The 26,879-nt window shown below is 38.6% G+C and overlaps 1 protein-coding gene across 1 annotated transcript in view; it reads left to right on the top strand.

Moving 5' to 3' along the window:
- Nucleotides 1-17,490, top strand: part of MDM4 (MDM4 regulator of p53) — a 28,636-nt gene extending 11,146 nt beyond the window's left edge. The window contains exons 5-11 of the mRNA XM_069459339.1: nt 694-749; nt 4,750-4,817; nt 5,548-5,647; nt 8,188-8,348; nt 11,385-11,534; nt 12,992-13,072; nt 16,586-17,490. Of these exons, the coding sequence (XP_069315440.1) occupies nt 694-749; nt 4,750-4,817; nt 5,548-5,647; nt 8,188-8,348; nt 11,385-11,534; nt 12,992-13,072; nt 16,586-17,158 (1,189 nt within the window). The 3' untranslated portion in view covers nt 17,159-17,490. The remainder of the gene's footprint in view (nt 1-693; nt 750-4,749; nt 4,818-5,547; nt 5,648-8,187; nt 8,349-11,384; nt 11,535-12,991; nt 13,073-16,585) is intronic.
- The last annotated feature ends 9,389 nt before the right edge of the window (nt 17,491-26,879 follow it).

Genomic DNA, 26,879 nt, shown 5'->3' with positions numbered 1-26,879 from the left:
AGGAGGTTGAAGGAGAGCTTCAGGCACATTTAACATCATGTGTATAGGCCTGGGTAGGAGGGAGCTTGATACGACCAGCTTAGAATTTTGTATAATAATTGTTGGAGAGAGAGGAAGAGTGAGCAGATAAGAGAAATGTAGAATTGCTGAGCAGTTTGAGGTTGATGATGAGCCTAATAAGAATCACAGTGGAGTTCATCTGACCTGTTAACTTTTCTCCGGCTGCATGGGTTATATGGTCATTAGCTTATACAGTCAAAAGCTAATTAGTAATTAGAAACCAGTGTTCTTTCTCTCTATAGCTTTGTGATGACTTTTTCTTCTAAGCTCATTTTGTCTTAAATTAAGACTCCTCTCCACCTCCACTCTCCAATTAAAATCTAAAACTTAACTCCTAGAAGGAAGGAATAGTTTCCAAAGGAAATCTCCCCACTTGGGTTCCTGTTAACTAGTGAAATAAAATGTAAATCCGTTTTTTTAATGGGGGCAAAGTAACACAAGGGCCTGGGCATTAACTTCTTAATATTTAAGTAATTAAAATCTATTCTGGGGAAAAGATTCTTCCTCTCTCTGCCTTGTAGAGAAAGCTGGGAGATAACATACCAGAAATATATTTAATATTTAATGGAAAACCACTGATGCCTTCAGAGTAGCGTTTGGAGTTGTTAATTTTTTGTTTTATCTCTTAAACAGCCCTCTGTATGATATGCTAAGGAAGAATCTTGTCACTTTAGCCACTGCTACTACAGGTACGTCACATCATATTTCTGCAGTCTGTATCATAGTTTTGAGTTCAAGGGGGCAAACGATGGGAAAGCAAGGAGGGCGAAGGTGGAAATGGATTGCTGTCTTTGGCATGACTGGGAGGAATATATACTACATGTCACACAGTGTCAGTACTGTGCTACTTAACTTTTCATTGTGAAAAATCTCAAACATACTGAGGATAGAGAGATGCTCACCTAGACGTACTGTTAACATTTTGTTATATTTGCTTCATCTAGACATACTTTTAAAAATCTCTAATAGTTAAGGTCTTTTTTCCTTCAAACATACAATACCATTGTTACACACAAAAAAATTAATAAGCAATAATAATTCCATAATCCTAACAGTTTATGTATTGTTTCCCCCAGTTATTTCAAAAATATCTTATATATATGGCTTGTTCAAATCAGGATCCAAAGTCCACACATTGCATTTGGTTGTATCTCATAAGTGCCTTTAATTTATAAAACTTAACCCTCTTGTTTTCATGTCATTTATTTGTTGAAGAACTGAGTCATTTTTTCTGTAGAATTTTCCACATTCTGGAGTTGGCCGATTGTATCCTTGTGATTGTGTTTAATATGTTTCTTTATCCCCCCATTTTCAGTAAATTAGTAGTGCTTAAATAGATTCAAGTTTAAATTTTTTGCCAAGAGAGCTTTATCGGTGGTGCTTTGTACTTTGATGTGTTTTATCACATCACACTCATTATAAGGTCTGCCTGTCCCTCTTTTAGTCATGTTAAGATTCTGTGAGCTCAGGTGGTATTAGTCTGATCTATCCCTTATAAAGATCCTCCAAGAACCTTTCACTTAATTATGTTAGCTTTCTGTTATCTGAATGCCAGTTTGTCTAATCTTTTGCTTGATTCCAGACCTTTTAAATACTACTCCTTGAATTTATCTGTTGGGTATGTGCAGGAAAGTGGCTGCTTTGAGGTCTGAGGTCTCCAAAATGGTGGTGTGTTAGAGATAAGTGAATAAGCTGGGTACAACTGAAATGTAACTCTGTCTCACTCATTTTCAAATAATGAAAGTTTTTTTCCCCCCCTCTACTACATGAAGCCCTTTTGTGAGCTTCAACTTAGATTTTAGGTAATATTTTGCTTTGAAGAAAGCCCACGTTTGTCTTTTTTTTTTTTTTTTTTTTTGAGACAGTCTTGCTCTGTCACCCTGGGTAAAGTGCAGTGGCATCATTGTAGCTCACCTGCAACCTCAAACTCTTAAGCTCAAATGATCCTCTTGCCTTAGCCTCCCGCGTAGCTGCAGCTAGAGGCGAGTGCCACCACACATGGCTGATTTTTCTATTTTTAGTAGGGACACGGTTTTGCTTTTGCTCAGGCTAGTCTCAAACTCCTGAGCTCAAGTGATCCTCCCACCTCAGTCTCCCAGAGTGCTAAGATTACAGGTGTGAGCCACCATGCCCGGCCTGTAATCTCTTTAGATTGGCTATCTTTTGATGGTTTACTGAAATAGGTTGAAAAGAATTTCACTCCCAGTGAAGATTTAGTTGTTAAAGTCTGGGAAAGAGACTTTGCTCTCATGTGGAAACATGATTTTGAACTTACATTGAATTTTGAAGCCTGTTGGTTTCATTGAGTCATTTGCCCACTTCACCCGCTTCATATAGCTATAAATTTCTGTTTGAGAGGGAAGGCCTTGCAAATGATGTGGCAGCTTTATTGGAATTCAGTCACTTGTGAAATAGTATGGCTTTCCTGGGATAGTCACTGACAGCTTGAAATACATGGAGGGTTTTATAATTGCTGATTTACTCTTTCAGTAAAATTTGTTTTCCTTTTTTTACCCCCTTTGGCCATCCCAAAATTTGTTTTCCAATTGATCTAGTCTCTGAATATCTACAGTGGGTATAATTCTTACTTTTTCTCCCCCCTCTCGTTTTCTTTCTTGTACTTTCTGCATAATTTAACATGTCATATATTATAAAGAGCATTTCTATAAGCAAACATTTCAGTTGATCCTCACAACAATCCTGTGAGGAGAGTCAGTAGATGAAGAAATTGAGGTTTTGTTTTGTTGTTGTTTTTTTTTTTTTTTAACATAATGGATTTACCCAAGATCAGATACCACTGATAAGTGGTAGAACAGAGATTTCTTCCTGTGGTGCCATATAATGATGTCTTCTTAACCCTTGCTTGTAACAGAATTTGTTCCCCTAGTTTTTTTTTTTTTTTTTTTAAACAAATTCTTTTCCTCTGAACATCAAATCTTTAAAATATTTTTATTCTTTAATTTTTCATTTAAAAAATATTCAGATTTAACAAAAAAGTTGAAAACTATTATATAGAGTTCCCATATTTTCTTTACCTAGATTCCCAAATGGTAACATTTTATATAACTATAGTTTAATGATCAAAACCAGGGAATTGCCCCCAAGTAATTCTGATTATCTACTCTGACTTGCACTTGCGTTGGTGCTTGTGGTTGGCCATTTCTGTTGGTTTTCATAAATTGAGTTGCATGTGTTTGTTTTGTTTGAAAGGACAAATGAGAAAAGTGCTGTTCATATAATTTATTTTACACCTTTGCAAATGAGTTAAACCTTTTATTTTGATGGTTGAAGAAAATGCCATTATTTAAAGTGAAGGTGTTTCTTTCTAAATCATTTCTCCAAATTTTCCCTTGTATGCTAATAAAATGAAATGGATATGACAAACATATTTATTTTAAAATTTCTCTTTTACATTGTGGTTTCCCCAGATGATTTATTTTTGCTCGTAATTGTCTTAACCTGAGTAAGGTAGTAAGGCTTTAGAAATATAAATGACATTAGTAATAAAATTACTTTATTAAAGAACTGCTGCACCTATATTGTGTGTTAATGGAACTTTGCTTTGAAGACCACTGTGGTCAGAAAATGCTGTCTCTTGAACTTTTCATTGTCTCCCTTTATCTATAAAAATGCTTCTGGAAATAATGTTCTTTATAATTACAAGTTTCAAAATGTTTGCTTTGTGCAAAACAGCTCAATTGTCAGACCAGTTGTAGGATCTGTTTTCTTTCTTTAGCAGTCCCTTTATTAGATGAGGATGATGTTTTCCACATGTCCTATCTCTGAACCTGGTAGTGGTTGATGAACTTGATCCACAACAGACTTATTTGGGTGCATCTCAGTTACATGTAGCCTCATATAATGGATGGTCCAGATTATTAAATTGCCTGCAGCTTGTTTTTTTCCTGTAGTCAAGTGTTTATCTTCTGCTTGAAAAATTTCTAAGTCCTTGGAATGCATTTCTCTCTTAGACCAATGCAGTATCTCAGAATTTCTCTCTGTTTGGGTTATTGTTTTCTTTGTTTCTTTATGTTGGCCTTGAGAAAAGCTTTTTATCTGCCTCTTCTTTCTTCTTAGGAAATATTTTTAGTAGCTGGGGAAAAAAAAGACTTGATGAAAAACATCTGATCTATATATAGGTGATGGGAATTTAACCATGAAATTATTATTGACACTTAGAATGTAGGTTTACATGAAGACGCTATTGTTTTATGAAGCAAGTTTTGGGAAGATTTCCAAATTTTAAGATCTCATAATCCTGTATAACTTTAACACTTGAAAATCAACATTAAATTTAAAAAGCCAAACACTTTCTGTTGTTTATAAGCTAGGCAAATTTGGTAATACAGGAAGAGATGACAAAAATAGTCTCCATTATTTCCTGCTTGGAAACACTTTTCATGTAAAATTTTGAAAGCCTGCTATGAAAAACAATTTTTAGTTATTTTTCATTTTTCCCCAGATTATATTTTGGTAATATATTTTGAATATGGCCTATCTTGGTCTTTGTCATTTTTATCAGTTTTGATTTTTTTCCTTCTTGTAAATGAGAGCCTTGTCCAGCGGACATGGAGAAGTACATCTCTAGGGACCAAACCTAGCTCTAGGGTTGTTTTCTGAGGTCCTTTTTGTGTGGAAAGAATGGTTATTACCAGGGAAGGTTTTCCTTTTGTTTTACTTGCTATCCAGATGCTGCTCAGACTCTCGCTCTCGCACAGGATCACAGTATGGATATTCCAAGTCAAGACCAACTGAAGGTAAAATCACCACACGGTGACTTCTTTTGTTGTACAGAGTGGCCCCTTCTCTGTACCTGTGGATCTTGGACTCCCAAGACCTTTCCGTGAATGTGGTAAGAATTTAATAGGAAAGTTCTTGGGAGCTCACAGACCAGGGACAGAGTGAACCTTCTCTGTTCTGCCCATAACAGAGTTCCAGTCTCTGAATCTTTCTTTGGGATGTAGCACTTCTGATCTTCAGTTCTTCCAGTTGCATTTTCTTTGGGTTTGTGTGTGTGTCTGTGTATGTCTCTGTGTGTGTGGTGTGTGTATGTGTTTGAGGAAACTGCTTTCTTAGATTTTAACAGGTTTGTTGCAGTTTAGTTCATGTCAGGCCATTTCCTAAAGCTTCCTCAAACCTGGGGAAAATTTATGATCATCTTGGTAGATGGTGAGGGTTTCACATGTTTTCTGAATTATGCCTAATTTTGTAGTAGGCTAGAGGCTTTATACAGACAGCCTGTTGTTAACCTTTGCATAAAGGCCAAAATCTGTTTTCCCCCCCAGGTTTGGGATTCTCCTAGCTCTGTTCATAGTGGGTTGAGGAGAGGTGTTGCCTTTACTTGATGACTGTTGTGAACTCCAGAGTTCTCTTTCTTGTGTGTAACCCATTGTGTTGCACACTAACTGGTGAGCCAGAATGGAACTGCTACATCCCCTGGTCTCAGTTATTTCTACTGCACTGATAGACACCTTTCCCTTCTTTCAGCAAAGTGCTGAGGAAAGTTCCAGTCCCAGGAAAAGAACCGAAGAAGGCGATATTCCCACACTGCCTACCTCACAGCATAAATGCAGGAATTCTAGAACAGGTATGTTTTAGGTTAAGGCTGTGTAGACTTGTTTCCCTTTGTTTGTTTGTTTGTTTGTTTTTTTGTCTCTTCACGTGAAGAGAGGTATATGTCATAATTTCTCATTCTTTTCTGAAAACCTTTTATCATCATTGTTAACTATGAAGATGGTAGTGCTGTTTTAGCAACCCATGATAACTAGGATAGTGTAAGACCCTTCCATTAGCTGGCATGCTAATAGAAGATAGCTACGCCTTTATCAGTTTGTTACCTGGTGAATTTTGTCTATATATGAATTAAGTTGCCTTGGCCATTTTAATCTTGGTACCCCTGTATATATTTGATTTGGTTAGAATTTTTATTTTGATTTGTCTGCTTGAGGCAAAAGCTAATTTTCATAGATTTTTAAGTTTGCAAAGATGATAAGATATACTTAGTATCGCAGGGCCAAGAATGAGTTATAAGAAGCCTTTTACAGGTTTAGCTTCTCTAATCCAAAATGCTCCAAAATCTGAAACCTTTTGAGTACTGACATGATGCCACAAGTGGAATATTTCACACCTGACTTTATGTGACAGGTTGCAGTCAAAACTTTGTTTCAGGCACAAAATTATTAAAAATAGTATATAAAATTACCTTCAGACTATACGGTATATATGAAACATAAATGAATTTTGTGTTTAGACTTGGGTCCTATCCCCAAGGTATCTCATTATGTATATGCAAATACTCCAAAATCTGAAAAAATTTGAAATCCAAAGCACTTCTGGTCCAAAGCATTTTGGATGTTATTTAACCTGTAGTTTCTTTGCCCTTGGATGGTAGTCACTGCGTATTTGCCATCCTATTAGATATTGATATAGGCAAAATGGGTTAACTGATATTTGCCCTAAAACTGCACTTTGTAAAATACCTCCTAAAATCATGTGAGGTTTTTTGTTTTGTTTTGTTTTTGCAAAGATGTATAAAATTCCCCAAAGACATTTTACGTCATGAGAGTTTCTAGTCTAGGCACCTGGCTCACACTTGGACCAATGGCAGGTTAGGTCTCAAGCTATGTCCCAGAAAGTTATGCTGCTGAAGTTGTTTTAAATGTTTAAATTAAATTTGAAACAGTTTATTATGTTGAATTGTTTTAATTTGCATTTGAACATAAACTGAATTTGGGGCTACCTAGTTACCTCAGAATTATTCCATTGTATATGATATTAAGTGTGTAATCTTATTTCTTTAAATCCAGGTCCTTGCTTCTCCTCAAAAGGCTGTTTAAAAGAACAGCCAATTTAAGAGACTGTATGTAGTTTGTGATGGAAATTTTGGGAATAGTTTAGTATTTTCAAGAAGTACTATAGATAGGACAGAATTTTTATTTATGAAAAGAATGACCTAATTTCATTCCCTTCACAATAAGTTGTAGAGCTTGAGTAGAGGAAAATACTTTAATATGGCACCATCTCAGAAATTCGGTTTCTAATAATTTCAGCAATGAGTAAATAAAAATGTAGTTGAAATTTCCCTGGCCACAGATGTGCCTTTTAGTAGGTAGGATCAGCATAATTTGTAAGTGGATGGGGTAAGCTTATATTCTGACAGGGACTCATTTATTGCAGAAATTCTTTTTTTGTTTTTTGCCCTCTCAACCCAGCTTTTCCCGACTCCAGAAGAACCGGGAAGAGAAGGTCTTATTGCAGAAATTCTTTGAACCATATGTTCCTTAGCACATTTAAATGCCCGTGGTTGCCATCAGCAGGCCTAATGCGTTGGGAAGAGGTAAAAGAGAGCGAGAAAGTAGGAAAAGAGTAGAGCACAACAGAAAAGACTGGAGGATGAGAAAGAAAAGAATTTCATGTGATAACAACAAATTATATTAGTAACTGCCTTGAATGTCATTCGAGATCTTTTACTTGAAATATGTGATGGGGCCTTAATATTTGTGGTATTTCTATATACTTAACTCCAAAAGAGCCCATTGATCCAGAAATGGCGTATGTATGTATTTATTTGGACAACCTAGAGTTAAGTGTTTTATAATGGTTGTTACCTACTAAAACGTATGAATTATTGAGAAATGTCCCAAAATATGTGGCACCGGTGAGACTGCATTGACAACCTTGTGATTGCCCATTATGGTCTGTACCACCTTGCGTCAATCACAAGGGTTAGGCCACTGTGTATCACCATTTGCAGTGCGGTGAATCAAACTATTATCAGGCATTATATACTAGGGTAAGTAATTTTTAAGTTACTACAGTCGGTAGGAATGTTTACAATGCCAGTAAATGACCATTCAGAAATCCTTTAGGAACAATGTCATTGTTCAGATGCTTTCAGACTTTAGATTCCTTGATGAATGATTATGTACTTCTAGTGTCATTACTTGCTAATGAAGCCTAAACGGGGGAGGAGATTGGGGCTCTGACACTAAGACAGATTTCTAGTTCTTTCTTACTGAGAATAGGAATCTCTTTTTACCTATCTTATAAAGAAGTTGTAAGTATTCTGAAGAAAAGTCTTGGTTCTTAAGTGTTACATATATAGATATTATCATTTGACTTCTATAGGTGAAGACTTGATAGAAAATTTAACCCAAGATGAGACAACTAGGCTGGACCTTGGTTTTGAGGAATGGGATGTAGCTGGCCTGCCTTGGTGGTTTTTAGGAAACTTGAGAAACAACTATACCCCTAGAAGTAATGGCTCAACTGATTTACAGACAAATCAGGTAAATTTCACATTTGAAGGGGGACTTTTTTTTTTTCTTTTGAAAGAGTAACATTCTTGGTTACTCTTGACCATACTTTGTATTCTCTAAGAATTCTTATTTGCTGCTATGACTTTAAATACCATGTGAATGCATATGGTGTGCAAATCTGTATCTTTAGCCCTGACCTCTCCCCTAAATGCCCAACTTCCATGTCCAGCTGCCTACTTAATACCTCACTTAAAGGATCTGCCATTTAACATGTTCAAACCAGAACTCTTTTGTTTTGTTTTGTTTTGTTTTTTGTTTTTTTTGAGACAGAGTCTCACTCTGTTGCCCCGGCTAGAGTGCCATGGCATCAGCCTAGGTCACTGCAACCTCAGACTCCTGTACTGAAGCAATCCTCCTGCCTCAGTCTCCCGAGTAGCTGGAACTACAGGCATGTGCCACCATGCCCAGCTAATTTTTCTATATATATATTTTTAGCTGTCCATATAATTTCTTTCTGTTTTTAGTAGAGATGGGTCTCGCTCTTGCTCAGGCTGGTCTTGAACTCCTGAGCTCAAACAGTCCGCCTGCCTCAGCCTCCCAGAGTGCTAGGATTACAGGCATGAGCCACTGTGCCCAGCCCAAACCAGAACTCTTGATTTTTTTTTTTTTTTTAAAGAGACGGAGTCTCGCTGTGTCACCCAGGCTGAAGTGCAGTGGCCTGATCGTAGCTCACTGCAGCCTAGAATTCCTGAGCTCAAGTGATCCTCTTGCTTCAGGCTCTTGTGTATCTAGGACTACAGGCAGGCACCACTGTGCTTGGCAAGTTTTTTATATTTTGTAGAGATAGGGTCTCCCTATGTTGCTCAGGCTGGTCTTGAACTTCTGACCTCAAGTGACCTTCCCACCCCAGCCTCCCAGAGTGCTGGGGTTATAGGCATCAGCCACTGTGCCTGGGCTATTTATTTATTTATTTTTTTAATCAAACACTCCCTTCCTAGATTTTCGTCTTTCATCTTCTGTCTACCCAGTTATTCCAGCCAAATATTAAGGAGACATTGATTTCCTTTTCTTTGTCAGAGCCCACATTCAGGTTATCAGCTCTTTATCCAAAATACATTTAAGCTATAACCAGTTTTTACTACTTGGACTGTCATGCCCTAATTCAAGCCATCATCATTTTTCATACAGGTATTGTAATAATACCTCATACCACAACTGCTCTAGCTGTTTCTATTCTTGTTCATAGAATAGTTCAGTCTTTTTAAAGAGTAAATTTTTTTTTTTTTTTTTTGAGACAGGGTCTCACTCTGTAGTCCAGACTAGAGTGCAGTGGCATCATCATAGCTCATTGCAACCTCCACCTCTGGGCTCAAGCGATTCTTCTGCCTCACCCTCCCTAGTAGCTGGAACTACAGGCTCTTACCACCATGCCCAGCTAATTGTTTTTCTTTTTAGTAGAGATGGGTCTCACTGTTGCTTAGGCTGGTCTCAAATTCCTGACCTCAAGCAGTCTTCCTGCCTTGGCCCCCCCAGAGTGCTAGGATATAGGTGTGAGCCACCATGCCTGGCCTTAAAGACTAAATTAATTTATTTATTTATTTATTTATTTATTTATTTATTGAGACAGGGTCTCACTCTGTCACCCATGCTAGAGTGCAGTGGTGTCATCACAGCTCACTGCAACCTCAAATTCCTGGGCTCAAGCGATCCTCTTGTCTCAGCCTCCTGAGTAGCTGGCACTACAGGCGTGTGCCACCATGCTCAGCTGATTTTTCTGTTTTTTGTGGAGATGGGGTCTTGCTCTTGCTCAGGCTAAGAGTAAATTTTTAATGGTAAAGTTGTATGACTGCCATATTATATCTCTGGTGGCTTCAGAAAGCAAGTAGGATAAAATGTAGACTTTTTACCATAGCCATAACTGATTCAGCCCCCTCCTTCCTCACCTCCTGTCATTTTTCTTTGTTCACCGTGTGCATTTTAGGCACACTAGGCTGCTTTCTGATGCTGTAACCCCAAAATTCTTCCACAGGCACCTTAAATTTGTTCTTTTCTCTTTCTGGAATACTCTTCACCCAAATCCTTTCATTTCCTTCTCAAAATTTAGGACTCTGCTCTAATGTAATTTCCTCAAAGAGGTCATCTCTGGTCACCAAGGCTGTCATGTTACGTAGTTGCAGTGGTGTACATTCACTTTTTGTTTTGCAGCTGTTTTAAGTGGTGGCCCTGCAAAACACACAGCCAGTACTAGCCCCTCCCCAGCCACTCTGCTGCTTTATGTTTTTCAATATCCTCTGCTGTACTTGGTACTTTGTAAAAATATTACTTACGTTTTGTATGTGTATTTATTGTCTGTTTACCTGACTGAAATGTAAGGCCCAGGGCTTTTGTATTGTTCACCACTCTGTTCCATCACCTAGTATCTAAAACAGTGTCTGGCATATAACAGACATTTATTGAGGATTTGTTCAATAAATGAATATGTATGGTGGCAAAATAATAAATTGTCTCATGAGTATTGTAGAAATGCATATAATAAAATGTCTGAAGATGAACACAGAAAGTTAGTTTTATATATTTAAAGGTGTTTAAGAATTCAGACAATGTCATGGCAAAAGGTTTGGGTTACCATCAGTGTTTCTCATATTTCTTCAATAAGCATCATTGACCATTAAAGGAAAGAACACGTCAAAACTAATGGTATCTTTTCTAGCTTCTCAGAGTGTGTGATCTGTGAAAAGAATGTAGGGAATGTATTCTATCTACTTGAGCAACTATGAGTCCTTACCTTGGAAGCTCTTCAGTACTGTTTCTCAGGTGCTATACCCGATTTAGTGTGAAAATAGAACGTTCCTTGCCAGGCACCCTTATATCCATCCGTTAATTTGTCCATAGTAGGTGCCAAGTAGATACCTTGGATCTGTTGAATTAACACGAGTCCATTGAAGAAAGGCAAGATGTTCTTTGGAGATGTAGTGTGAAGATAACTGAGTTTTGGGTTCATTTGTGTTGGTTCAACATCTCTGATAAGCCTCTGACTACAAACTCATGTTTGTTTTTTTCTATTAGGATGTGGGTACTGCCATTGTTTCAGATACTACAGATGACTTGTGGTTTTTGAATGAGTCAGTATCAGAGCAGTTAGGTGTTGGAATAAAAGTTGAATCTGCTGATACTGAACAAACAAGTGAAGAAGTAGGGAAAGTGAGTGACAAAAAGGTATGTCGTGGGAAAATTTCATGTTGGCTGTATTTATGTGCTCATGGTATAATCTCTTCAGGTCTCTTTATGTCTCTTCATACAACATATTACATAATCCCTCTTTTCACTTTTTAACATTTTTTGATATCCAGTTATAAGATTCATGTTAAATTAACCAAGGCTGCCTTAAAAATAAGATAAGAGTTTCATGGTGAAGCTCCTACTTCATTAGAAGCAATAAATTATTCCCCCCCCCCGCCCCCCCACTTTTTCCCCCTATTTATCTAATCTTTCACTGTGAAGTTTTGTCTTCTGGAAACCTTGCCTTCTTAATAAGGCAAAGCTCTAAATGGTCTCAACAGCCTGTAGGATAAAAATCCTTATTTCTTCGAAATCTCAGTAGCTTCTATAACCATTTTATACCTAAATGGAAAGATAGATGATTTCTAACTTTTTTTAGAGTTAAAATAGGAGAAAAGAGCTTTCCTCTTTTAGAACTCTGAGTGCATTTGGTGTGAACGTATCAAGGTGAAGAGTCATACAGTAAATGTGCCCAAGTCTTAAACTGGGCAGTGGATCCAGTACCCAGCACATAGAACAGTCTCAGTAATCATCCACTGAATAAATATAGCAAAGAAAAACAGACCTAAATTGGGTCATCCTTTTTATTTATTTCTTTATTTAAGGGATTTTCATGGGAATTTGAGCTCCTGAAAGATGTCCTGGTATGTTTGCTGTGGGCAGATAGATGGTTGGGTTCTTTTAGACTAGTTATAAGAGTAGCATTAGAAGGAATTGCAGGTGGCTGGAATGAAGACAAAAGTGACATTTGAAAACTTCTGTAGAGAGAGATGGCACTTAAAATATTTGAACTTTTATGAGAAGGTTGCTATACAGAGGTTTGTAATTGTTTCATAGTTGTTTTTATTCCATTTACTATACCATAAAACTAGGGTTTTAATTTAAAAATTTTTAAATTCTAAATTTTTAAATTCAGAAGACATTCCCCACACTTTTTGACCTTTTTGTTTCCATTTCTATGGGCATATTTTTCTAGGACAGGCAGAGTATCCTATAACTAGTTTTACTTTTGAAAGTGAAAAGTAAAATTTTTAAATAGTTTTTTATTCTTCCCATATGCCTAGATAAAAAATTTCTATATTTAATAATTGTAGCTTTTCTATTCTGATATTATTTATTTTCTTGAAAGTCATAAATATGGGCATCTTCTCTTCTGAATGCAGAAGATGTTTGGTAACTCATCTGGGTGCTTTTCAATCGTTGGTGCTACTGAAATGTCACCTGTGTGCATACAGAATCATGTTTTTGGTCTTGCTTTAAGTTCTCTCATTAAGTGCACTGATGGAGGCAGAATGTGAGTTTTAAGTTGAAGCTGTTGTTTTTTTTCTGCTTTTAGGTGATAGTCTCATCTAAAGCACGTAAACCTTATTAATGAGATGTTTTTGCCTTCACAGATGACTAAAGTGGAAAAAAATGAAGACCTTGAGGACTCTAAGTCCTTAAGTGATGATACTGACGTAGAAGTTACCTCTGAGGTATGAATCTTTAGCAAAAGCTGTTTTGCACTGGCCACGTTTTCAGATGATGTAATTCTAGCAGTTGACTTGTATGGAAGAGTGCTATTTCCATTTTCCCCCATTTCTGTCTACCTTTCCTAGTTGCTAAGAGATGTTGGTTTCTTTACATCTTGTTAGAGGTTTTTAATGGAACTTGAGAAGAGAGGGGGTAATTTGATCTGATCGTCTCCCTACCTTGCAAAAGAATGACTTAAATGTCTCTGTGTGCCTTTCTTGCTGTCATCAAAACTCTTTGGACATGATAGAGACAGAGTTACTCAAAATAGTTTTGCACTCAAAATAGTTTTGCACTACTTTCCCCAACTAAACACCTCTCTGTAATCCCAAAGACAGACCTATAGGCTATCTAAAATTCTTTGAGTATAAAAATAATATCGAGGCTGGGCACAGTGGCTCATGCCTCTAATCCCAGCATTTTGGGAGGCTGAGGCAAGAGGATTGCTTGGGGCCAGGAGTTTGAGACTAGCCTGGACAACATAGCGAGACCCCTTGTTTCTACAAAATATTTTTTAAAAAAATTAGCCAGGTATGGTGGCATGCACCCAGCTACTCAGGAGGCTAAGATGGGAGAACCACTTCAGCCCAGGAGTTCGAGGCTGCAGTGCGCTATGATCACACCACTGCATTCCAGCCTGGACAACAGAGCGAGACTCTGTCTCTTTATAAAAAAGAAAACATATTGTGATTTCTTGCTTAAGAAGAAACAAATGGAAAATGGCTTAATTTCCACACAGATTAATATTAATGGATGCCTATTAAAGAAGATTTGACATTGGTAATACATACGGATTTGTTGCCAATTGACAGCTCAGGTCTAGACGCAAATATATGCCTTGCTTTTCTTTTTGCATGCTGTTTCCCCATTTTTCATTTAGTTCTTCCCACAGCTAACACACTGGGAAAAAGGGTGGTGGGGAAAGGATAAGAAGAGGGTTTTACATTTTGCTGCGTGGGGATAGAAACATTTTTAGATTGTCTCTGCTCTTCCCCCCACCCCTACTGCACCACTGTTGACCATTATGGTAATTCAGTGCAAATTATATGTGCGTAGCTTAGTAATAGTCAAACATACTGGACCGATCAGTAAGCATTCTTGACCATAGTACAAATAGAGATAAATGTTGCCAACTTAATCAGACCTCTATTGCTACTTGGGCCCGGAAAACCTATTAAACAAACAAACTGTATTTCATCAAATCAAAGATGCCATTGAATTTAATAAGGCCTGTTTTATGTACTACTAAAAAAGAAAAATTGATGCCAATTAAACTGTGGCACACCATCAGTTATAAATTCCAAATCTTTATGAAGTTCCTTTGAGTATTTTTATAGCATTTCAGATGAGATTGGAGAAAAACTGGAAAGAGTGTTTTGAGGCTCTCTGGAGAACATCCCAGTTTAACAAATGGTTGTGTCCCTGCCTCTCAAGTCTAGACAATTAAGTTATGACTTCTAAACTTGAAGTGCTTGGCCTTTGTCCTAAAAGTAATTGAATTCAGCATGCGTCAAATCATTGATCCCATCAAAGCCAGGGTAATTATCCACTTTAAATACTCTTGACTTGTTCCAGGTACCTACCTTTGAATTAAGCAACGCATTTAAAATTCATTGACATCATGTGTCTCCTAATTGGAATATGGAGAAGTAGGGAAAGATTACTTGGCATTCAAGGATAAGAACATTCATTTTTCTCAGGGTGTGATTCAGTTGTTCTGTTTCTTTTTTTTTCTTTTGGAGTGTGTGATTTAGGTATACAGTTAGGAAACTGTCAGCCTGAGAGCAGTGAGAGAATCTGAATAAATTTAGTAGTTTTCAAGTCTCTTTTGTTTTGGCTTCCTTTTTGCCAAAGTTTCTTTCTTTCTTTTTTTTTTTTTTTTTTTTAAATTTCAGCATATTATGGGGGTACAAATGTTTAGATTACATATATTGCCCTTGCCCCACCTGAGTCAGAGCTTGTCCTTCCCTCAAATGCTGTGCACCACCAAAGTTTCTTTTTTTCTTTTTTCTTTTTTTTTTTTTTTTGAGACAGAGTCTCACTCTGTTGCCCAGGCTAGAGTGAGTGCCGTGGCGTCAGCCTAGCTCACAGCAACCTCAAACTCCTGAGCTCAAGCGATCCTCCTGTCTCAGCCTCCCGAGTAGCTGGGACTATAGGCATGCGCCACCATGCCCGGCTAATTTTTTCTATATATATTTTTAGCTGTCCATATAATTTCTTTCTATTTTTAGTAGAGGTGGGGTCTCGCTCTTGCTCAGGCTGGTCTCGAACTCCTGAGCTCAAACGATCCGCCCACCTCGGCCTCCCAGAGTGCTAGGATTACAGGCGTGAGCCACCGCGCCCGGCCTCTTTTTTTCTTTTTAAATTCTTTTTTTGTTTTGTTTTTTTAGCCTTGATTAATCACTTCTAAAACTTTTTAACAGTTTTGTTTTGTTTTGTTTTGAGACAGGGTCGCACTTTGTTGCCCAGGCTGGAGTGCAGCGGTGCATTCATAGCCCACTACAGCCTCGAACTTCTGGGCTCAACCGATCCTTCCACTTCAGTCTCCCGAGTAGCTGGAACTATAGGCTACTTTAGGCACACGCCACCATGCCTAGCTAATTTTTTATTTTTTGTGGAGGCGGGGTCTCACTTTGTGTGCCCAGGCTGACCTCTAACCTCTGGCCTCAAGCATCTTCCTACCTCGGCTTCTTAAATTGCTGGGATTATAGGTGTGAGCCACTGTGCCTGGCCACTTTTTGCCAAATTTTATAACATTTGTTAATTACTAGGAAAGAGTAAGATTATCTCGTCTTCATTCTTCAGCCTTTTGCACAATAAAGGAGTACATTGTGCAAAGAAAAGTAATCCAGGCTGGGCGAGGTGGCTCATGCCTGTAATCCTAGCACTCTGGGAGGCCCAGGTGGGAAGATTGCTTGAGCTCAAGAGTTTGAGACCAGCCTGAACAAGAGTGAGACCCCATCTCTAGAAAAAATAGAAAAATTAGCTTGGTGTGGTGGCGAGTGCCTGTACTCCCAGCTACTTGGGAGGCTGAGGCAGGGAGATCATTTGAGCCTAGGAGTTTGAGGTTGCAGTGAGCGCTGGTGACACCACTGCACTCTAGCCAGGGTGACAGAGTGAGACCCTGTCTCAAAAAAACAAATCAAAAAAGTAATCCAAAAGAGGGGGTAGCAGGATAAATCAAACAATATAAATTTTGCCCAGGTGAGATAGAAAGCCAAAATAACTTTCTTAAAGAATAGCGATACCAGATTTTGGCTTGGAAATGGCAATCGTGGCACTATCAGTGCAAAACTTGCGAAGACTTTCTTTCACATGGCTGTAGAATTTGCTCAGATCCTAGTGTAGACTGCTGCTGTGGAATGTCTGGACTATCATAAGCTTCGTGAGAGGATGAGAACTCAGCCTACCCTCCCTTTTCTCAGCATCATGTTCACCCCCAGGTGAGTATTAATTGGCTGCACTTATCTTTGTAGGATGAGTGGCAGTGTACTGAGTGCAAGAAATTTAACTCTCCAAGCAAGAGGTACTGCTTTCGTTGCTGGGCCTTGAGGAAGGATTGGTATTCAGATTGTTCTAAGTTAACCCATTCTCTGTCCACATCTGATATCACTGCTATACCTGAAAAGAAGGAAAATGAAGGAATTGATGTCCCTGATTGCCGAAGAACCGTTTCTGCTCCAGTTGTTAGACCTAAAGATGTGTGTATAAAGGAAGGAAACTCCAAACTTTTTGATCCTTGCAGCTCGGTGGAATTTTTGGATTTGGCTCACAAATCTGAAAGCCAAGAGACCCTCTTAAGCACCGGAGAACAGTCAGATAACGTTTCTGAACAGAGAACTGATACAGAAAACATGGAGGATTGCCAGAATCTCTTGAAGCCATGTAGCTTATGTGAGAAAAGACCAAGAGACGGGAACATTATTCATGGGAGGACAGGCCATCTTGTCACTTGCTTTCATTGTGCCAGAAGACTAAAGAAGGCCGGGGCTTCATGCCCTATTTGCAAGAAGGAGATTCAGTTGGTTATTAAGGTTTTTATAGCATAACTGAATGAACAAATTACAGAGAAATATTAAGAGGGCCAGGTCATGTATCAGAATATCAGTATTGAGCATTTCTTACTCAGTGTGACCAATAGCAACTGTTCATTTATTCATGTAAACATCTGTGTTACAGGACATTTTTGCTTCTAAACTTACATGAAATTTGAGAGTGAGTTCTTTTAAACTAACCTAAGTCACTTGATTCTCCTTCCAGAAAATGAGGATCTGGAAGGGAACAACTACCAAGGCAAACATAAAAATACATTTATTCATTCACTTATCAAATTATTTAAAGATTAATCCTTTCTTTACTTACTTGTATTACCCTACCCTGCTGTTAGGAATGTTTTTAGGCATCAAGATCCAAAGTAGCTATTAGAAAAATATCAGAGCTAACAGTGAAAATACAAATAATCTGATTAGTCAAGTTATGAAGTGCTGTGGATCACTTTATATTGCAGTCAGGCTGCATAGTTCAGAGAAACCAAAAGAGTGAGTCTTGAAAAACAAGAGATTTCTTCCATGCACATTTTAAAAATTCAACTATGATTAACATATAATAAAATGTTCCCTTCTGATGAGTTGTAGAAATCTGAGTAACCACCCCCCAAAAGCTGCATAACATTTCTCTAACCCCAGAATATTCCCTCATGCTCCTTTGATTGAAGGCAGTCCTTTAATCCTTCCTGGCTCTCAACCTAGATTAGTTTTCCTTTTCCACATCTTCAATTTGACATCTAAATTTTAAGAATTTAAGTACTTATGAAGGATATACTATCTAATATGTTGTATGTTATATATATGCTTTAAAGATTTTTTTTTTTTTTTGAGACAGAGTCTCACTCTGTTTCCCTGGCTACTGGAGTGCAGTGGTGTCATCATAGCTCACTGCAACCTCAAACTCCTGGGCTCAAACAATCCTCTTGCCTCAGCCTCCTGAGTAGCTGGGACTACAGGCTCATGCCACCATGCCTCACTTTTGTAGAAATGCGTTCTCACTCTTGCTCAGGCTGGTCTCAAACTCCTGAGGTCAAGCGATCCTCCCGCCTCTGCCTCTCAGAGTGCTAGGATTACAGGTGTGAGCCACGGTACCACGATAAATATATTTTTATCAAAGCCTTGGAGCTGTAGATTTAGCTGATTAAATTTATAGAAAAAGTCCTGTCATATAAACTGGCAAAGCCTGTTCTCATTTTAACATTACTCAGCTGAATCAGACTTAACTTTCCATCAGAAAATGTCTTATGTTAATGCATTTACATGAATTAAAACTAAGTTTCTGGCACAGCCTTCTCAATTATCAGTTCTAAAATAAACAGATAAAAAGAGAAGTCACAGAATTTTTAACCAAAGCTCTCTTTGCTTTGATCTCTTAGTCCTTGTTATCTCCTAGGAGTTGTTCAGGTTTTGTTTTGGTGCCTCTGGAGTTGTTTATACCCTGAGGCAATGCCCCATAGTAAGATGCTGAAGAGGTGAGAGGCAGCCCTTTTTTTGAGAATTGGAGTATGGCAGTTGTGGGAAGGGAATTATAGAGAAATGGTAGATCTGAAGAGGCCACTATCAGAGCACATATTTTAGCATAATACCTATAGAAACTGAAGATCTTTAAATCGATATCCTTAAAGCTATCCATGTCTGCTTACCTCTTGGGGAAATCTTGGTGTATCCTTAGGGGTATGAATATGTCATTTTGAAGACCAAGTCCCCAGAATTGTCAAATTTAAGGATCATAAGAATCACCTGAGTTGCTTGTCAAAAAAATGCTTAACCCCCTAGAGACTGATTCCTGAGATCTGGGCCAGGGATTTGCATTTGCACTGTTGTTCCTGGAAGCTCTGATGGAAGTTTCTACAGATCATACTTTCGGAAGCTCTGTCCAAGAAGGAAGGGTTTTTCCTTCCTGTTTTTCTAGGCACCAAACAGAGTAGACAGAACAAGCTCCGTTTATTATTGCAGTTAGTTTTCAGAGAGTAAGTTTTGTTAAAATTATAGAATTTTAAAACTATAATGCACTCATGTATTCAATCTGTCTTATTTTGCATATAAGGCTAAATGACACAGCTAGTGGTAGAGTTACTATTAGAATCCAAGTCTGTTTTTTTGTTTTGTTTATTTTGTTTTTTTGTTTTGTGTTTTTTGGGGGGCTCGTTGGACATAAGAACCTGTGACCTCTTGCAGCCCAAAGAATCCAGGACTCTTGACTAGTGTGTCTTTAAACAATACTTGTTACCTTCTTATTATTTATTAGATATTTTAAATGATGGTGCATATTGAATTTGGGACAACTAATCTTAAAATACGGATCTTTTAATAAGTGGTTTTAGACAATATAATTTGCAGCCAAAATAAGACTGGAGAGAAAACAGTGACTTTTAACATTTTCTCCCACAAGAGAAAGGGCCTGTAAATGCCAGGCTTTCTTAGCTAATCAGGAAACCACTGTGAGGACAAGTAACAGGGAGAGAGGGACATGAACCATTTTCTCCAGTATTCTTTCCTTGGAAATGAAGGTCAAGTCTCTGGCTCTCTCTAAGCATCAGGGGAGGAGAGTTTTCCCCCCTCCCAATAAACAGAACCAGTTCTTTGAGTTAATTGTTTTATTAGATCATTGATGAATGCATTAAAACTGTAGAACGTTAAATTAATTTTCTGTTCCCCCCCCCATAATACTCTGTTTATAGTAGTTTGATAGCCCTTAATTTTGTTTTATTTTTGCCAGTCAGGTGCTTTTGCGAGCGTAGGCAGGGAGAATTGGGGGCCTGTACTTGTCCCCTTATATAAAGTAGCAGTTTTTTGTAAAACTTAAGAATTAAACATTTAACTTATGTTTCAGATATTTGATGTAATTTTGGTATATCTTCGCCCAACACAGAATCCTCTTATGCTACTTAGCTTTCCTCCTTTTCCTGTTTGCTCACGTGGGTTTTCCACTGTTCCCATTAGCACTAAGTACTTTGCTGCTTAAAACGTTCTAAGCCACGGGTTTGAGCCAAACTTCTTCTTTATCTGCAGGAAACTTTAAACTGTCTTCTTGAACTGTTCTTGATTTTGTTCTTTTTTCATTGCCACATGGTACAAATTTTTTAACTTACTGCCACTAAAAGCAAGGCATAGTTTTTATGTGAAATCTTCAGTGTTTACTAGTATAAGGAAATGCTTGATTTCCAAATACTGCTGTTCATCTTTTAGTTGTGGTTATGGGGACCATCTCCTCTGGTTTTCTAGAGATACTGCTGGTTTGTTCCTACGTTTCAGTATCCTGTTGATTGTCTCCATCTCTCCCCTTTCACTTTCAAGTGTCTTCATTTGGATGTTAAATTATATGGTCACCAGTGTTTCTGCTGTATCACGCCATAGACTGATGAATAATCATACCACATTAGCATCAGATTTCTTATTTTAGTTGTAATTTAAATTAATATTTATGATCATGTTCTCTTGGACAGAAAGTTCAGAGCAGAGATGACAAATCATTAGAACAACAATGAATTTCTCTATTACAGCTAAAAATGTCTCCTATCTCTTAATATTAACTCATCCTTCTTGCAGTGTACTTAACAGTAGTTTGTGTGCTTCTGTGTTTAATACTTAAAGCAGACTTTATCACAGTCTTAGACCAAACCTTTAAACTGGTATACCATTTCTCCACAGTCCGTCTGTGGAATATAGGTTTGTAATCTTAGTCTTGAACAATGTATCAGAGTCCAGCCAGGCCAGCCGCCATACTGCCACAGACTTGGGTCACTTGAATCACTGCCAAGCATGTGAAATATATGGTTGTGTTAATAATTATAATTTATGTATATTAGATGTATGTAATGCTTTGTGGGGTATAATTTGACTTGTAAGAATTTATTTTTAAAGGTCAAGCTCATTTGTAACATTTTTTTGTGTGTTAATTCAATGCAATGTTGGCTCTCTTGAAAATTCATTAATAAGAAATTGGTGAATGTTCTTGGGTTCTACGAAGTTATTGTAATGTTACCTCTTGATTCTCTTTAGAAACTAAGAAACTCGTTAACCAGTTATTTGGGGTTTTTCTCACAGAATTATGTGAGCTTCTGAAAGTATATGGCTTTCGATACTGTGAATGTTTTCCATTTAGTCAGTTATCCGCTTTAATTGTTCAGACCCATATCCTGAAGAAGAATTGGTTTTGATAGTTCTCCCATTCAGTGTACATGTGCACATACACACTATCAAGACTGATGTTACACGCTCTCAAGACTGATGTTACCTTTACTAAAATTGCTGTAATTAGGAACTAGCTGTGTTTAGAATCTGCACTTCAAAGATAAAGGAACCTGCAAGCTCTCCCCGTGCCATAAGTAAAATGCCCAGTGTTTACAAATGTCTGGAATTTTGCACTGCCATAGGGTTTGTGGAGGTTACTGTGCTAGAATTTCTCAGTTTTCTGAGTAGACAAATTGCAGTTTAGCATATGAGGGGAAATATTGAGGGCCCTAAGGCTGAACTGGAAATGAGTGTCTGAGTTAATGGATTAAGGTGGCTCCCCAGACCTAATTTGGGGATAATTTTTCCTGCTTATTTTGAGATAGCTTTTCTGTTGACAGAACTTCCCTTATTGTCTGCTGTTGCTATATTCTGCCTTTATAGAAGCATCCAGATCTCTCCTGTGGGAGAATGTCCTGTAAGCATTTTGAGATCTTTTAATATAACAAATGTGCAATCCTAAGTAATGCCATTGTTGTTGAGTGTGGCATTGTTAAAGAAGCTATTACAGTAAACCTACACTTGGATTTACTGCACCGCTACCGGTAACCTTTTAAATGACTGAAAATGTTACAGAGAAAAAGAGGCATATCTGTAGAAAGAGGTAGTTAATATTTCTTGGTACCTTATTTGAAATCCAATGTGCTGCTTCCCCTGCAGGTTGTTTTCCTTTATGTGGGATCCTCATTTAATGCCTTCTGGGAGCATAGCATAGCTAATAGAACTCCCCATGTCTTAGGGTTCAGAGATACCCTAGGGTTCAGAAAAGGCCAAGTAGTGCTAGAAGAGCCATTCCTTCTTCAGTACAGTTGCTGTAATTTGGCAAATGCTTTATTGAAAATTGGCATTGTCTTTATGACACTTTGAGAGTTTATCAGAGCATCTGATTTCTTATCTGAAGGTGGTGTTTTTGTAAAACAGTTAAGTACTTTGATGTCAACAGATGTTTCTTCTTTCTCCGTCTTTTACTGTTGCTCTCATATCCTTTTAATTCAAAGTTATTAGCTATTTCTGGATATTGTTTTCCTACCAGAGGCCTTCTGTATCACCCCTTGGATGGTTGTAATTATATTATCTTTAGATAAAATTCCCGTTTTCCAGTCAGTGTTGGGGAATGTTTCTGTTGCAGAGTTAAGGGTGGATTCTGGCAATGAGGAGGGGGAGCTATGAGGGCAGAGCTACTATCCAGTAAAGTAAGAACTTGCAGTTAAGGCCTCCTTTGAGTGTGTGCTGGGGGGATAGGGGAATTAGCTTCCCTGTTGTCTCAGCCCCAAGAAATTGAGGTCAGCCTTCCCCCTTCCTTCCTACAGGAGGATTATTTTTTTTTTCTCTGTAGTTTGCCTCATTTTTTCACTTCCTTTTCAATAAGAACCAAAATATCTCCTTTGGGTTTTCTTTCCTTCTCTATTTTAAAACCAACAACAACAAAAATGTTTTAAAGGGGAAATAAAGTGTTTTTTGGCCCCCTGAGCACTTGGCACAGTAGAAGTCGTAAGCGACCTCTGAATACGACTCTCTTTAGTCTATAGCTATGCACTATTAAGTGCCTCTTGGACAGAGGTAGAATAAGTCTTGAGTCCTGGCCTTGACCTTATAAAAGCCTCAGTTTTTCTCATCTATGAAATGAGTACAATACCTACCCTTTCTACCTCATAGTTTGTTGTGGGGGTTAATATGGGAAGCAACTACAAAACTTATACTTGCCTTGAAGAGGATATAAGAAGCTATGATCCTCTTGGTAGACCAAGCTGTGGGGTATAGATTGAGAATACCTCATGTCCTGGCAGCTGAGCACTAGCTCTCCTTTATGCCTGCCTAGCAGAGCCTGCGTTGCTTACCACAAGCCCTTTCGCCTGTGCTTCTAGCTTGGATACCTTGACGTAAGGCTCTTGACTAGAAAAGAGTTTTCTGTCTCTAGGTGTTCTGAGAGAAGTAAATTTGGATAGCAGATTCTATCCTGATAAAACTGCCTTGCTGTGGTCTTGATGCACAAAAATTCTCTTGCTGCGTACACTTGAGTAGGTGGCATAAAACGCACTGCCAGTATAGAGGAAACATGCAGTTTTCCAGATATTTCTGATCAGGCAGTCACAATCAACAGGAGTAGCAAATGTTGTTTCATAAAGTGGGGGGAAAAAAGGCAATTTAAAATAACTTTGAACAGTGGCCAGCTCACTCACTCAGTGAGGAAAGAGGGAGGCATTTTCATGTATGCTTGCCTAGTTTTATTTATAAGCACCACTAAGTTAATAGCTCTGTATCTTTTTGGTGTTTGCACTATGTAATGCTTTTGATTTTGTTGTGCTTTTTTGTGTATTAAATGTTTTCCATTTTGCCATTGTGTGTTGTCTTTGTTTGGGAAATACATAATTTTGTTTGTATACAGCAAGAAAATCTCCTTTTCTGTTATGTACTATCTTTGGTTTGATTTGGGAACATTATTGGACTCAAAATCAACAGCAACATTGGATATTTTCCCCCAGTTACATATTAAGAGTAATCAATATATTTCATTTTCAGGGTCCCAATCCTGAAGGAAACCCTCAAATTTTGCAAAGTTTTTTAACGTTGAGGTCGTGTTTTTGAATTGGGGCTAGTTCTAGAGGTACTGAGGCTTTGTCACAAAATATGTGTGAATCAACTGTATGCTTAGCATCTGCTAGGATCTCTAGCAGTGGTTCTTAAATTTTTGGTGATTACAGACCTCTTTGAAACACTAATGAAATTTATGAAACCTCTTCTTATAAATAGCACAACATTTTATGAAGAAGTAGCAGTTCAATTTCAGGGCTTCATGGAAGCCCTTGATCTGTGGCTCTGAGATTCTGTTCTTGGGAGGGACATCAAAGAAGAGGGAATGGGCCGCAAAGAGCTTGATAGCACATGTGCTTTTGAAAAGGTCATTCCCTTACAGCAAAGCTATTAACGTGAGTGAAACATCTGGTCCACTGTCCTGAGCTTAGGGTGGGGGTGGGGTTGCCGCATAGTTGGCACAGACGGGGGCACTGTTCATAGGCTGCCATCTCCCCTAGAGATGTATAGTGTACATCTGTATGTGAGGAGGCCCTGGGGATGAGGTGGGGTGGTAGTGGGAATGCCAGGGATGACATTTTAAAAATGAAAACAAAGGAAGAGCATTAGAAACAATGAGGAGGCAAGCTTCACGGACTCAGATCTTTGTACGTTTTGTGTGTGACCTCTTTGAGGTAATTTCTAATGTGATTCCAGCTGCACAACACGTTTCCTGGGTTTTTGCATCCTGCTCACTTTGAATTCCTGGTGCTATAGATTTATCATCTTTATTGAACGTAAGTCTTGAGGATAGAGGAAGAAGGCAGGCTGAAACTAGTAACTGAGATTACAAACTATTGTTAGCAGAGTGTGTGCTGTTAGAAAAAGTTCAAGTTATTACAGATTTGGGGATTCAGGGATAATCTTGCTCTGGACAGCCCCTCTTCATAATAAAGGATCAGAGTTCAATTCATTCAGTAAATACTTACTACATGTTAATGTGAGCCAGAGACTGCTTGGTACCTGGAATGAGGCAGCTGCTCTCAAGTTGCCTACAGTCTAACAGTGGGGTTAGGTACATAAGCTAATTTCCACAGAAGCCAGGGAAGCAGCAAATGAAAGCACTAAAGGTGAGAGAATGGCTTCTTTTGGAAACTCTTAAGTTCCCTGTGACTGGAACAAATGATAGGATTGGGGAAGTGAAGAGAAATGGGGCTGGAGTGGTAAGAGGGCCCGGGGATGAGGGTGTGATATGCCTGGCTAGTGAGTTTGAGTCTTATCCTGAAGGCAGGAGAGAGCCATGAAAGGATCTTAAGCGGGAGAGGGACATTTGCATTTCTGAAAGATCACTCTGGCGACAATGTGGAGCGTAGACTGGGGGTGCTGGTTAGACCAGAAGCAGGGATGAGGCTGTGGCGGCAGGCTGGGCTGGGAATGGTGATACTCCTACAGTAATGGGAATAGGCCAGGAAAGAATACTGACATGACGTCTGTTATTCTACAAGGTGTGTGTTTAAGGCTTACAGATGTTAACCTGTCCAAGGTAACTAAGAATTACAAAGTCAGTGGTTAAACCTGGTATGTTTGAAACAAGAGCTCAAAAGTGGAAAGATCTGAGAAAAATGCAGGTGGAAGAAGTAGCAGACTTCATGAATGAATGAATGTGGTGTGAGGGAAGGGGGGAGTCAAGGATGGCTTGGGCAGTTTGGATGGTGGTGCCATTCATTGAGATGAAGACTTACGTGTACAAGAGTGGGTTTTCGATGGTGGTGAAGATAGGAGAAATGAAGAGTTTAGTTTTGGGTGTGTTGACTTTGTGCATGTGAGAACATCCAAATGGAAATAGAGCTCAGGAGAGACCTGTGCTGTAAATGTTAGGTGCCTGTCATATATCATGTATCCTGGGGATGCAGTATCTAAAGAATACACAGTCCCTGCTCTTACGGCTTAGGGGTATCAGTTAAATATACAGTGTTAACATAGTGAATGTTCTGTTGTGAGACTATGAGAAATAGAGAAGGTGGGCCTAATTTAGCGAAGAGTTTCAGAACAACCTTGAAGAAATGGGCTGAGATCTAAAGGAAGGCTGGGCGTTAGGAGAGGAAGGGAAGAGTGCCACAGTTAGGAGGAAACAGTGGCGTCTGGGAAGAACTGTAAAGGTTAGTGTGGCTGGAAGCTGGACAGAGAGAGTTGAGTATAACAGAGCAAGTGTTTGGGATAAGTTTGAAGAAAGTGAGGGCCTGGGACAGGTACTCTGGAGACTAGGGGGAGAACAGACTAGGACAATTGCCTGACACTGCCCAGTCCATAGAACGGGATTTTTCAACCTCAGCACTGTTGACATTTTGGATTGGGAAATTCTTTGTTAGGGTGGCCTGTCCTGTGCATCGTAGGATGTTATAGCAATGTCCTTGGCCTCTAGTCACTAGATGCCAATGGCACTTCCCTAATTATGACAATAAAAAATGTCCCAAGATACTGGTAAATGTCACTTAGTGGGAGAATTACCAATGGTTAAGAACCACTGGGCCCCGCCCCTGAGTGCTGCAGAAGAAAAATCAGACAACTGGTGTTACTCCACATTCATGGTCCTGACCTGGCCTCTCAATTCTGCCTGGTTCTCCTGTTTCCATCTTAGTGAAGTGATGGTTCTAACCTGAAAGACAGAAGAAGGTGAAGACAGGTTAACTTCTCAGCCTCCAGTTAGTTACTCACGAGATAATAGATGTCAAGTTAGCACCTACTAAGCGTTCAGTAATATCTGTTGTCATTATTTCCGGAAGGTGAGTGATAGGAACCAAAGAGCCTTAATGAAATTGAAGAATAATGTAAGAGGAGAGGACCAAGGGTGAAAGGACAGGTTGCTAAGTTGAAACAGAGAGAGACTAATAAAAGACTTCATAGTTTCTGGTAGATAGTATCATTGTCAAAACATTGGCTACTTTTCTCTACCAGGCCTTGGAGAGATTTGGGCTTCCTG

Source organism: Eulemur rufifrons, chromosome 27 (assembly GCF_041146395.1).
Source record: "Eulemur rufifrons isolate Redbay chromosome 27, OSU_ERuf_1, whole genome shotgun sequence".
NCBI lineage: Eukaryota > Metazoa > Chordata > Mammalia > Primates > Lemuridae > Eulemur > Eulemur rufifrons.
Note: the sequence above shows the minus strand (reverse complement) of the source record. Positions and strands in the feature narration are given on the sequence as shown.